Source organism: Hipposideros armiger, unplaced genomic scaffold (genome assembly GCF_001890085.2).
Source record: "Hipposideros armiger isolate ML-2016 unplaced genomic scaffold, ASM189008v1 scaffold_235, whole genome shotgun sequence".
NCBI classification, from domain to species: domain Eukaryota; kingdom Metazoa; phylum Chordata; class Mammalia; order Chiroptera; family Hipposideridae; genus Hipposideros; species Hipposideros armiger.
Genome location: NW_017731585.1, coordinates 1,143,346 through 1,158,450, shown reverse-complemented (window position 1 = coordinate 1,158,450; position 15,105 = coordinate 1,143,346). Strand labels below are relative to the sequence as shown.

Below are 15,105 nucleotides of genomic sequence, written 5' to 3'. Positions count from 1 at the left end.
CAAGGCTGTGAGAGAAATGAAGAGTGTGTGTGTTCTGACAGAAGGAAGCCAGGTGATGAGGAAACTGTGTTAGACAAGTTGGAATGACCTGGCTCATAATTCTGTTCTTCTACTTCCTGCTTTTTTGTTGACTGTCACCCTTTCCCCACTTCCACAACCAGACCTCCCACAAACCCCAGCCAAAGAGGTAGGCTAGGCCAACCACAGAAAATGATTCCTCAGCATGGTCCAAGTTCCAATCTTTTCTACAACAATGGTTTTCTTGGAGTTTAGCTATCTTGACTCCAAACTAGCAAAATATTTAGTAAAGACATCATTTAGGTTTGATATAAATGGGACATAGGGTAGAAAAGAAAATGAATTTATACAAAATTTCTATAATCTCACAAAACTTTTCATTTAATGTAAATATGCAATACAAATCAACTGGAAATCCTCATTAGGGAATGTGTCCAGTGTTTACTGACTCCCTGGCTATGGGCCAGTAATTTGGTCCAAAGGATGGGAAAGTGATCTAAGTTGGTCAAATTAGAGTATTTCCACAGAAATTTTAAACTAAGGGGTCCTCCTTTCCTCTAGGGACTCACGTGCAATATTGTAAGCCTGGAACTATTTTGTTCCGGCTCTTGCCATGCAGAGATAAACAATGGAAACAGAAGAGAGTGAAGCCATCATCTTGAGAAGCAGGCAGGAGAGGAACCAAGACATAAGAGGCAGCCTCTGATCCTGGGATCCAGTCATCCCTGAGGCCTAGTCTACTCTCCCTTTCTCAGTGGCATCAGACAATAATAATCCCCTCTTAGGCCTTAAGTGATAAGGTACATTAGTCTCTCGCAATTGAAAGAGTCCTAATACAGAACTTTTTTTTGCAGGGTGGTGGGGAGGGTGGGGAGGGGAGGAAGGGGGATCTTTGTAGAATAGCTAACACTGCAGTGGAGTCTTAAAGGAACAGAAGGAATTAGCCAGATATAGATAGGCAGTTTAAGAATGTGCAAAGCATAGATTAACAAAAGGCATACAGAGGTTTTTGAATAAATTTGTTAAATAGAAATTCATTGAGAATATTGTATTTGAAAGTCACTTATAGTCAGTGAAGGTAGGGAATATCAAGATACCTTTTTGTGATAACCTGGATGGACCTACAGGGCATTATGATAAGTGAAATGTCAGACTGAGAAAGACAAATACCATATGATCTCATTTACATGTTTAATCTTAAGAACAAAATAAACAAACAGAACAGAAACAGACCCATAGAAACAGAGAACAAACTGATGGTTTCCGCATGGGAGGGGCGTTGGGGGAAGGGTGAGAAAGGTGAAGGGATTAAGAAGTACAAACTGGTAGTTAAAATATAGTCACCGGAATGTATAGTACAGTATGGGGAATATAGTCAATAATATTGTAAAAACTATTGATAGTGCCAGATGGGTACTAGACTTATTGGGGAGGATCACTTCATAAATTATATAAATATCTAACCACTTCGATGTACCTGAAACTAATATAAAATAATATTGAATGTCAGCCATAATTAAAAAAAAAATAACAGTCACAGGGATATACAGTACAGCATAGGAAATTAGTCAATAATATTGTAATAACTATGTACAGTGTCAGATGGGTAAAAGACTTATTGGGGTTATCAATTTGTGAGTTATATAAATTTATAATCACACTATATTGTTCTGTACACATGAAACTTAAAAAGAAAGGGTTGTAGGGCCAGCCAAGTGGCTCAGTTGGTTAAGAGCTTGCTCAAGAGTGCAAGCAACAGGATCGCCGGTTCGATTCCTGGCCCCAGGTGAAAAAATATACCTTTTAATTATGGTAAACTATCAATGGCATAATCTTTCATAGGTCAGGTAACACACTATGGGGATATATAAAAAATAAACACTGAAGGAAATGCAAAGAGAAATTGACAAAATGGATCAAAGACCTAAACATAATACCTGAAACAATAAACTGCATAGAAGAAAACATAGGTACTAAACTTATGGACCTTGAGTTCAAAGAGGATTTTATGAATTTGATCTCAAAGGCAAGGGAAGTAAAAGCTAAAATAAATGAATGGGACTACATAAAGCTAAAAAGCTTCTTCTGCACAGCAAAAGAAACCATCAACAAAATAAAGAGGCAACAACCAAATGGGAGAAGATTTTTGCAAACAACGCCTCCAATAAGGGGCTAATATCCAAAATATATAAGGAACTTGTATAACTCAACAACAACGAAAACAACCAATCCAATTAAAAAATGGGCAGAGGACCTGAATAGACATTTCTCCAAAGAGGACATACAAATGGCCAACAGACATATGAAAAGATGCTCAACATCATTAATCATTTGAAAAATGCAAATAAAAACCACAATGAGATATCTCCTCACACCAGTTAGAATGGCTATCATCAACAAGACAAATAATAACAAGTGTTGGAGGGACTATGGAGAAAAAGGAACCCTCATACACTGTTGGTGAGAATGCAGATTGGTGTAGCTGCTATGGATGACAGCGTGAAGGTTCCTCAAAAAATTAAGAATAGAATTACCATTGACCCAGTAATCCCTCTCCTGGGTATCTACCCAAAAAATCTGAAAACACTTATCCATAAAAATATATGTGCTCCGATGTTTAGTGTAGCTGTATTTACGGTGGCCAAGACATGGAAGCAACAAAAGTGTCTTTCAAAAGATGACTGGATAAAGAAGATGTGGTATATATACACAATGGAATACTGTTCTGCCACAAGAAAAGATAAAATAGTGCCATTTGGGACAACATGGATGGATCTTGAGGTTATTATGCTAAGCGAAATAAGTCAGACAGAAAAAGTCAAGAACCATATGATTTCACTGATATGTGGGATATAAAACTGAAAGCAACAATGAACAAGACAAACAAACAGAAACAAAAACTCAATAGACACAGACAATAGTTTAGTGGTTACCAAAGGGTAGGGGGTGGGGTTGGGGGTGAGGGTGGGGTAAAATATATGGTGATGGAAGGAGAATTGACTCTGGGTGGTGAATACACAATGTGATATATAGATAATGTATTACAGAATTGTACACCTGAAATCTATGTAACTTTACTAACCATTGTCACCCCAATAAACTTTTAATTAAAAAGAAATTGACAAAAACACAAATGAGAGCACCACTCAATCCCTTCACAAAGCAAGCAGACAAAGTTAGAAGGATATAGGGTCTAATCTAATAGGTACAGAATCCAATAGATGTAGAATAAGTTCTATACCTTTAGAGACATTTTTGAAGAGTCAACATAATATCTACAATTGACTGTTAGGCCAAAAAGAGATGCTCAAAAAACTCCAGAAAGAAATAATTATCTGCACTCTGATTACAATGCAATAAAATTAGAACTAGGAGATAAAAGAAACCATTTTTTTTTTAAACCAACCATTTAGAAATGGTTTTAAATTATGTCCCAAAACTCTCACGAGTGCCTGGTGGTACACTTAGGGCAGGAGTCCACTCCACAGTCTCTACTGAAATGAGGTGAATAAAGCTGCAAAACTCCACAAACAAAAACAAAACAACAAAAAGCAATGCTTCTACGAGAAATGGACAAGTGATCTACAGAATTATAACTTTTCCTGAGTCTACCAGGGAGCTAAGTTTGCAAGGCAACCAAAATATGACAAGCCCCTCCAAGAAGAGATGAAACACAGGAACTATTATCTTTGAAAGAGCACAGGAGAAAGAGGTGGCCACCTCTTAGAGATGGCTAAGAATAAATCAGCTAAAACTAATAAAATTTTAAAAGCCAAGAGTGGACTGGGGCAGAGGGAGGGTCACTTTGGAATAGCTACAAGCCCCAGAAATATTACAGGAGAGCCCACAATCACTCAAAAGCTTTTCCATGGGAATCCACAGGGTGCTCAGAAAGATGGGGTCAGGCAGGACAGAGCGCCCCTCTTTGGTAGCACTGGTGTGTGTGCAGGAGGTAACAGGCTGCAGCTGGGGGACAGGCACCAACCCCTCCCACTTCCCATGTCCCTTCTTTCCTGCCCTCTGGCTCCAGGGGCACTGGTTGCCTGGGGCAGAAAGTTGTTAGTGTCTGTTGAATAAATGAACATATGAAAAATATTCTCAATAGCTGTAAGCATAATACACAATGAAAGCAATTCAAAATTAAATGGTTATAAATTGCAAACCTTGAGTACAATTAAGCAGCAAGCATATTAAAAAATATTTAGCCTTATTTCTAATACAAGAAATACAAGTTTAAGGATTTACACATCCCCATGTTCTCCATCCATGATTTTTATTTTTCTTACTATCCTTCTTTCCTTCCTTCCTTCTCTTGTTAGCACCTGATGGTTCAGAAGAGTCTTCAGGAAAGGTTTAGTAAGACCTAGGGACAGATAAAGATGGCCAGTAGAGAAAAAGTTAACATTGGCCCATGTTTATCTACTCTCAGAGGATTTTAGTTTTCCAACTTTGCATCCTTTATCGATACTTTGAATTGGACCATAGCCTCTGATTCTTGTTTATGCACTTGCTGTCTCCTCAATACTGGTTCATTAGCAAACATCTCTTTCTTGGTACTCTCTTCTCTTGCAGAATAATCTAGTATTTAAATGCCCCCTTGCTCATGTCAGCAATGTTACCAATGAGATGGTAGGCTTACAAAAGAGGAGCTTATATCATCTCGATGGCTGACATTTTTCTTTAATTGAGATATAACTAACATATAACATTATATTAGTTTTAGGTGTACAACATAATGATTTAATGTTTGTATATATTGAGAAATGATCACCACAATAAGTCTAGTTAACATCCATTACCACACAAAATTTTAGTTACAAAATTTTTCTTGTGATGAGAATTTTCAAGATCTACTCTTTTACCAGCTTTCTAATATACAATACAGTATTATTAACTATAGTCGCCATGCTGCACATTACATCTCGATGACTTATTCACTTTATAACTGGAATTTTGTACCTTCTGACCCCCTTCACTGATTTCGCCCCCTACCCCCAACCCTGGGCAACCACCACTTTGTTCTTTGTATCTATATGCTTGGTTTTTTTGTTTGTTTGTATTTTTTTTAGATTCCACATATAAGTGAGATCATACAGTATTTGTCTTTCTCAGTCTGACTTATTTCACTTAATATCCTCAAGGCCCATCTGTGTTGTCAGAAAAAATTTTGACACAATTTTTTGTTACAAAAACAATGTGTGCTCACAACAGAAAAATACAGATTAAAAGGAAAATAACACCTGTATTACTCATCTAGAGACAACCATAGTTGATCTTTGTATACAAACAGATAAACAGAGAATCTCAGATTTGTGTATATTTTATACTCATAGTTTAATTTTAAAAATGATTTATATTACATATACTGCACATTTCCCCCCTATCTGGCAGATTCCAAAAACATCCTCCCATGTCAGCAGTTATATTTCTGCAACAGTTAATAATAATGCCTGGGTAATATTTCAGTACGTACATGTACCACAACTTCTTTCTTTTCAAAATCACGTTTAGTAAACAACCCCTACTAAAGGACATTATAACTATTTTTACTTTATAAATGACTTTTCAAGCAAATAAAAGGAGGGTCAAAATGTCACTCTAAAGTTTAAATCTTGATAACTGCAAAAATGAATTACATAGTGAAAATTTTTGTACTATGCTTGATAGTTAACCAGAAGATACAAAGCTGCAGTCTGAAAGGCTTTTATGCCATAAGGAAAAAAAATGAAACAAACACACTTATAAAGCTTCCCAAATTGTCCATCACAAATGACCAAAGCTTATGACAGACCTGGTTTCTGGATTGATGACATGAGTGTACTCATTCATTTTACTTAAGAGAAAAACAGAAAAAAGCTCTGTCATAAGATCAATAAGTCCAGAGTGAAAAACAGGTTTCCTCAAACAAATTCAGGGAGATAAAAAATTTCATAAAATAAAAATCAGAAATTCTTTTTCTATAGGCTTTCAAAATACTGAAAATAACAAAAAAAAAGTTTTTGTCTTTGAATATAAAGAAAATGTGGGTGAAAGTCTTTAGAATGAAGAAATATAGAAGATTTTCTTCTAAGCATGTCACAAAAATGTGGACACATAAAAATTAACTCCATATGACAACAATCCAACAGGATGAAATAAATAAAAAAACAGAAAAATACCTGCGACATGTGACAGTTAAATAATCAATCTCTTAATATACAAAGAGTTATTACTAGCCAATGAAAAATAGAAATGATTCCCTAAGAACTAAATGGGCAGAAGACATGAACAAGCAATTCACAAAACAAATAAAAATGGTCAATAAACATATGAAAATTATTGAACCTCAGCGAAATTAAAAAGATTAACAATCCCATCTTTGTGAGGTTGCCCATACAAGGGAGACAATGTAATTTGATACAGCCTTTCAAAATCTGTAACAAGTATCAAAATATAAAGTATATATATATCCTTTGAGTCATTAATCTTACTTCTAGGAATTAAACCTCAGGAAAACAATTATATATAATTATATACTACAGTATTGCTTATAAGATAAAGAAAATAAACCAATTGTCTATGAATGGAGAATCGGTGAAATAAATTATCGTATGTAGGTATACAACAGAAAGTCATGTAGCTATGAAAAAATGTCAACAGTAGATCTACATTAGTTGGTGTTGAAAGCCATCCATCAGACTGTAGGGTTTTCAAAATGAGGAAGTTAGAACATAGGCTATATAGTGTTATTTATGTGAAAAGGATACATAGATTGTTACATAGAAATGTCTGAAAGGATGGTCACAAAAAAGTTAACAGTGAATTCTGGTGATTTTCACATACCTCATAATGTTCTGGATTTAAAATATAATAATAAACGTGTCATTTTTACAAAAATAAGAGACTCATAAATTATGACTGTTTTATTCTCAACAAGATGGATTTTATCTATATCTAGTTTGGCTATCAAAGCCAGCTGGTTATTTCATGTTGGCTTGGTTTTCATATTTTGATTACTGTAGTATAACAAAGGATTTGTCTGGTCTTAGTCCTGGGTTCCAGGCAGAAGCTTCAAACAACCCTAGGATCCCTCAGTGTCTTTGTTATGCTAATACCGTGACGCCTAGGAGCCCCTAGAGGACATCAGCACTGAGACTTTCAGCCACAGACCTCCAGAGAGTGAAAGGAGGTTGGGGGGTGGGGGTGGGGGAGAACTAATGCTTGCTTCTTTCCCTTTATTTAGTAGTTTGTGAAATAAGGAGTTGGTTCCAAAGGATCCTCCAAGGNGAAGTGGCCGCCGCCGACCCAATCAATGATGCCTATGTATGAAGTCCCAACAAAAACTGGACACAAAAGGTCCATGGAGCTTGCTGGCTGGCGAATAGCTGAGGTGCTGGGCGAGTGACTGCCTGACGCCACAGGGAGAGGGCTTAGAAGCTTTGTGTTCCCTCCCAGATTTCACCTTTGTGTATCTTTTATAATAACATTGCACTAGCACCATCCTGGGTTCTGTGAGTCACTCTAGTGAATTATCACACCGGGGGGGGGGGGTTGTGGGAAATTCCCAACTTGGTAGCCAGTTGGTCAGAGGTGTGGGTGGCCTGGGGGACACCCCCTCTCAAGACTTTTGGCTGGAGACTGAAACAGGAGCAGCCTTGTGGAGGACTTTGCCCTTGAGCTGTCAGGTCTGCACTAACTCTAGGTAGTCAGTGCCTGGACTGGCCTGCAGCACACACAGCTGGTGTCAGCCGAGTTGGGCTGGCAGAGAACCATACCCGTCCTCAGTAATGACATAATACTATTTCCTATAACATACTTTTGAGACTAGGGTAAACATCATAATCTAGTAAATGGCCAACAGCTTTGTTGATCAGGTTTTGTGATGTTTTTATACCATACACAATGAAATGCAAGCAGTGTTGATCATTGGGTACCCCAATGCCTCCTGATCTGTGCCATCCATGCAGCTCCCCAAGCTGTACTCCCACACACTGTTTGCCTCTATGAAAGCACGTCCTGCTGTGTGCTACATTGGTCTATGCCTCTCTCTCATATTCTGGACTGTGAATTCCAAAGCAGGGACCACATCTCATTCCCCTTTGTATTCTAAAGCCAACTACAGTGCCTGGGGCACAGTACATGCCCCATAAATTTGGTGAATGAATGAGTCAGTGAAATTGCTCTGTCCACAAAATGACTTCTGTGAAGGAACGTGCTTGAGCGGGTGCTTTGGTTTGAAACTTCAAAGCCATTTGGACTCTTCCCTCTCTCTAGTCAACTAAAGAGAAATTTAGTTGTTTGGTAAATCAGAGAAATAAGTGACTCCTGAAGGGAAATAGTGAATAAAAATAAGAATTCCTTTAAACACAGTAAGAGAAAAGAGGATGTTATTAAGTATTCTTTTCCTCTTCTCTGAGATATTGTGTGGTCTCTTAGAATGAAAGAACATTAGCAATCCAATTTGAAGCACTACCTTTTCTCCCTAATCAGAATACTAGTATCCTTCTTGTAACAGCTTATCCACTCACCTTTTAATCTGGCATCACCCCCAAAGGCACCGCAGCCCCAGTTTCCCGTGGCCACTGCAGAAAGATTCTCTGAAGAAACTCCAGGACGGAGAAATCCACAGTAAGCCTTCAGGATGAAAGAAATACCAAAGTACATGAGTGACTAGACACTACCAGTCTTTTTGACTGATTTACTTGGGTCAGTATCTATTACCAGGCTTATGTTATCTCTCTCCTTTTTTTCTTAAGGGCCAAAGTAGAGAGAAAAACAGAAAATTGTGGGGTTATACAAGGAAAAGAATAAGAAATGATCAATTCTATTATTTATTTGCTTTGATGCTGGACAAATCAAAGCCCTTAAACCAATACGGTCTCAGTTTTCTTTTCCAATTCAAAGACATATAAATGGAAATGCCAGAGATATTTCAAGAACTGATAGTATCACAATTACAAACTACCAAGAACTAACTAAGACACGTAAGACATTTTCATTAGAAGGTTTCTGATCACCATTTTTTCATTAAAGAAAAGGGTTATTACTATTATGCTTCCTCAGCACTCTCTCTCTCTCTCTCTCTCTCTCTCTCTCTGAATTATTAGGACTAGATTAATAACTGTGATTAGATTTTTAAATGTGCTTCCTGCCACTAAAATGCTTAACAATGAGCAAGCAACTATATAGAAAAGGGATTCCTACACCTAGTTACAAAATAACCTTAGGGTCCCTTCCAGCTCCAATATTCTTTAGTTTCACAGCTCTGTTTTAAACCAGAATATTTTAAAATTTGCTATAACCTGAGAAAAGAACAATATATCCCGAGGACGCTGGCTATTAGTTACACGAACAGTTCATTTTGTGTATGAGAAGATTGCATTTTAAGGTTAAAATCCCAGAGTTTCTGGTCTCCATTTCTTTGCTCTCAGCCTAACTGGTCTTTCTGCCTAAGGGTTCTTAGTTTCTGAAACTATCAGACTATATTACAAGGTTGAATACAATAGCAAAGTAATCTCCCCTTGGTTCTTTCAAGTATGAAACAAAGCCTAAAATATAGCTTATGCATAATAGTAAATAAAATCTGTGACAAATGTTCCCAGAGAAAAACCAAGGATAAAGAAAGATTCTCTACAAAACCCACACAAAGAAATATAGTAAATTGCTGTCTGAAGTTTGAGCAAAGGTTTAAAAATCTACTTTAAACACTGTCTGGGTGGATTAATAAGGCTATTCCTTCCACCCCCTCCTAGGCTGTAAATCCTGGCAGATATTAATAAGGTGCTACCAGACCATTCAATGATTCAATGATGTGGTACAGAGCTTACACGAGAACCCACAAATTACCTGTATAATCAGATGCACGGAGCTCCTGAAAATCTCTTTCAGGTAAAAAATATCAAAGATCTCAATTTTTTGAGCAGGTTCTTGAAAGATATAGTCTCTCTCTCTGCCTTTGTGTCAACAAGAAGGAGAACAAACTCCCTGTCAGAAGAGACATAACTCTGCCACTTGGTTTCCTGTCAAATTCTCCTAACATGCCTACATGAAGAGGAAGCATCCTAGCTGGTGTCACTTTTGTGTTGTACTGTCAAAATGGATTTAGTCCCTTCCTCACTGCTGTCTCTACATAGCTGGGCTAACTTTTCTTTAATGAGCAAAAATAGCTTAGTGAAACTAAAGCCTAATTACAGAGAATTTGAAATATTTAGATTATTAGAAGCAAAATCTAATGTAAAGCATTAACCAATTTTACTAAAAAAAAAATCTATCTTAAAAAAATGGCTACAACTAAAACAAACTATAAAACTGAAATTAACCTGCATTTGGTGTTTTTATCAAATAAAATCAAATTTTAAAAAGTTAATCAGAAATAAAATGATAAAACACAATCACATAGTACTTAGATGTAAGAATAACTGTTTATAAGGATTAAATACAAAATTCTTTTAGTTTGTTAAAGCCAAGCATTTCCAAGGTCAGAAACAGGAGAGAAGCATCAAGCACCTCTGAATTCCCTTTAGAGGGACAATCCAAGCTTCTCCCTTCTTTAGGAAGGAGAGGGACCCCTCAAACGGCAGAGATCAAAACAGGGCCACTACTCAGGAAATCCCTTCCTTTTACAGGAGTAATTGGGCTCCTTTAGAAAGAACAAAGATCAGATAAGGATCCAGACCTTAAAAGAGCTGCCAAGTTATTACTTCACAGGGAGGTACTACGAGTTCTCAAGAGCTGCACACTGGCAACAAATACTTTACTTCCCCCCAAGGGGAGCCAGAACACTTCGGGAGATTAATCAGAGCAGTAAGAGTCAAAGAAAGCAAGCTTCAACCTCAGGCACATCTTGGCATGACATTTACCAATGCAAGAGCTACTTATTGTTACTAACAAACAACTTTAAAAGGGGAAAAAAGGAAGCGTTCATACCTCAGGACAGTAAGTAGAAGAAACGAATGAACATTCATACCTCAGAATTAGTGTTGATGGGAAGGGAAGAAGAGAGGGAAGATAAAGGTAATTTTGAAGTCCTGAAGGTTTCAAAAGAGAAGCCAAAGGCAAGAAGAAAATATTGGTATCTAAAGTTAAAAACTAGAGCCCAACCAGGAAATGGTGAAGACAGATGTAGGAAGGAAAGTATGAAAAGAGTTGTAAAAAACTACAGGCCCAGGGCCGGCCAAGTGGCTCAGTTGTTTAAGAGCGCGAGCTCTGAGCAACAGGATCACCAGTTCGATTCCCACATGGGCCAGTGAGCTGCGCCCAAGCTGAGCTGCCACTGAGCTGCCGCCAACAGGTGGCAGGATGGCTTAGCTGGTGAGAGCACGTGCTCCTAACAACATGGTTGCCAGTTTGACTCCTGCATGGGTTGGTGGGCTACACCCACCGCAACTAAGATTGAACACCGCATAGGGAACCTTGAGCTGAGCGGCGTGAGCTGCCTAGGGGTGGCCGGATGGCAACTGGAGTTGGAGCTGAGCTAGCTGTGCCCACCACAACTAAGACTGAAGGACAACAACTTGGCTATTCCCCTTCCCCAATTCCTCAATAAAATCTTAAAAAACACAACCAAAAACAAACAAAAAAACCCCTACAGGCCCAGAACTGGGTCCAGGAAATAGATGGTCCCCAGGGGAAAACTCATAGGCATCCATGTATGGACATGCGTTATATGTAATATAACTAATATGATATTGTATGCCGACTATATTTAAATTATAAATAAATAACTTAAAAAAATCTTTTGAAAGAATAAAATAATATTAATTAGGAGTCTTAAAAATTATTCTTAGATTCAATAATAACAATTTTGCAAATTTCTTTAGTTATTTGATTAAATAGCAATTGTACAAAGATGTTTATTACTATACCATGTATAATAGAGAAAAAATTGGGACCATCTGATTGTTCAAAAACAGTAGTTAAGTCACAGTATGTTGATACAACCAATTTTATGACTATTAAACATATTATTATGAAGATTATTAGAAAGTATGAAAATTATTTATAATATATGGTTAAATAGGCAAAATACAAAATTATAGGTAACTTTTAAACAAATTTATATGAAATTAAATATTCATGTAAGAATACCTACACAAACAAAAACAAGTATTTGAAAAGTAGGATTATGGATGACTTTTTTGTCTTTAAAAATAATTGTAACATTAGTAAATTGATTTTACTTTTTAAAAATGAAATATAAAATGAAAGAATTATGCAGCCTTAGTTTCCTCATGTGTGAAATTGAAGATTAGATTAGGTATCTCTTTGGTTATTCTGATTCTATATATTGAGAGACTTAAGGGAAAACTCACTAAAAACGATACATTTTGAACTGATATTCCTGAAAAGTAAAGTGACACATACTTTTAAGATCATAAATGATTACATGTTAAACTTCTTAGAAATATCAGCAGCAAGTATTGATTGATTTTATTAACCAAGCAAGCTCTGGTTTAATAACAACCCCCTTCCAAATTTGGCTATGGGTAATTTATAAAATCAATAAACAAATCAATTTTTAAAAGGTAAATGGTGGTTATTTGCTTCTGGGGTGGTCTCTTCACTTAGTTAAATTTCTGATCCAGAACACTCCATGAAATATATTCATTACTTAATCTTACTGGAATGAGTCTAACATGGCTAAATACAACTTTTCACAGACGATTTCTTTCTTCCCTTGCTGAGCTACTTGCCACTTTTGCAAGCTGGAGTCATAAGTCTTTCCAACTACAAGGTAATTCTCTTCTAGAATGTCACCCAGTTGATTTCTCACAGAATAAACAATGCTTCACAATATCAGGCAAAAGGAGACTGATTCTTCTTTTTAAAAACTAACTCTACTAGGTGACATGTGGGGCCAATAGGAGAGGCAGAGCCTGGATGGAGCGGACTGTTTCCAGAGGTAACAAAGCACTTTGTGGGACTGCCCTTTCCATTATTATCCAGTTAGCAATGCCTAAAAGCAGCAGAGAGGCCCTTAGAGTTCAAAGATCCGCACTGAATTCTGCTGGTGGAAATTGGTCTTAGGCTCTGTTGCTTCATTTAGAAAAATGGAGCGTTTCTATTCCTGCCTACTTTCTCTCTGGCATGCAAAAAAAGTAGAATTGTGCAAGTCATCTCTAAAGTGATTTAATATAGACTTCTGCTTTAAACCTACCTAAATTGACAAAACACAGTGTAAAACATTTAATTTAATATTCTCTCCAAGTGGTGCTGTTGATGGAAAACTCCGTTGCTTGTAGTAAAATTCATAACTCATTTCACTAGGTAAGTGTAAATAATAAATGATGGAATTCTTTAACTTAGAAGGCCCAAAGTTACCTGGATTAGTTTTCTAATTAAGTCGTCAATATATTTAACAAAATCATTTACTGCTTTCTTCTTTTTCAATGAGAGAATTAGAAAGCTAATTCTATGCTAAAAGAGGAAATGTTTTCAAATACAGTAGTGAATAAAAAAACCATACATTTATCAAATGCCTGCCCATGTGCCAGGCCTGAACCAGGTGCTTTCTCAGTGTTAGCTGATGTGCCCACGGGTTACATTTGAAGAATATTTAGGAAATACCCATGAATTTGTAACATTCTGAGTGATTTGAGATAATGTATTTATATCTAAAAAGTTTATCTTAAAACACCGTATTTGTAATATGTAAGAAGTTTAATTAATCATTAACTAACTCCTTTAGCAAATATTTTGGAGACGTTCCCATCAGTAAGGCAGTGTGCCAGGCGCTGACCAACCTGAATGAAATTAAACTTATTCTGAAAAAGGTTACCGTATTTGCCGGCGTATAAGACGATTTTTTGGCCCTGAAAAATATGCCTCCAAGTGGGGGGTCGTCTTATACGCCAGGTACACTTCAGATAGACTGCCCATAGTGCTTGCCCCGTGCCATAGTGGCCTCCCGATGCCCGCCCACTTCATTCCACATACCGTTCAGGCATCAGCAGTGCTGCTGGGTGTATGCTCAGCTGTTATGCGATTTTGCTGTTATGCGATTTTACCACACTCGCAAAATCGCACACAGCCGACCATACACCCAGTATGATAGCGCAAAATCGTGAATCACTATTTATGTATATGTTTGATTACATACAGCCTTGTGACAGTTTTCCTGCATGTCATAAGCATTTGAATATAAATATAAATGTTGAAATCAAATCTGATATTGTTTTACCTTTTATTTGGTGTGTGGAAGGTGTGCGGAAGAGGGGGTAGTCTTATACGGCGAGTATATAACAAACTCTGTATTTTGAGTGGAAATGTTAGGGGGTCGTCTTATACGCCCAGTCGTCTTATACGCCGGCAAATACGGTATTTAAAGATTCATTCTTTTTGTATAAAGTGTATCTCATAATGACTCTACATTCTACAAATAAGTGTTTTTCAACGTTGGTAACACAACTAACAACCTATTCATATACATCAAAGCTTCACATTTTAAATATTTCTGGTGTCTTTGAGGACCAGTAAACTGAAAGTGCTATACAAGTAAATGTAGAGAACATCAATTGGCCATAGGGAATTAAAAAAGAAAAGACTTATGTATGCCCAGGGCTATCTTTTAAAAAGCTCACATTTGTTGATAATTTCTAAAAGTGAATGATTTAGCACCTACAGAAAGTATTTGTGGGAATACAGACTTTATCCATAAAGAAGGGAACCTTTAAATCTGTGTTAATACATGATTATGCTTAAACACATTTCCTTTTCATATATTTCCCTCCAAACTATATAAACGTCTGCTTATATAAACATATTCCGGTATCAGTGATCATGTGAAACTTGCATATATTGCATATATTGGTGTACATGTTTAATAAGTAATATCTGGTGAAAACCTAAGATAAATCTTCTTATTCTACTTGATATACTATATGATAAAATGTGCTTGGAGACAACTGCTATAAGGCAAGAGTTTGGAACAGTGAAAGCAAGCTCACATTTAAAACTACCTAATATAATAAAAGGTATTCTTCTGGCAAATCTCTGACTTTCAGACTCAGGTGAAAGAGAAAAATTATAACTGTTGATATACCAAAGAACAGTCTTTCTGGATAGTGGAATTGCTTTTTTAAAAAGATAAACTGAATATCTATTACATAA

The 15,105-nt window shown here is 36.7% G+C and overlaps 1 protein-coding gene across 1 annotated transcript in view; it reads right to left on the bottom strand.

Annotated features, from left to right (window-relative positions):
• PARG (poly(ADP-ribose) glycohydrolase) overlaps nt 1-15,105 on the bottom strand; it is a 145,680-nt gene that overhangs the window by 14,776 nt on the left and 115,799 nt on the right. Inside the window, 1 exon segment of the mRNA XM_019655059.1 lies at nt 8,526-8,631. Within this exon segment, the coding sequence (XP_019510604.1) occupies nt 8,526-8,631 (106 nt within the window).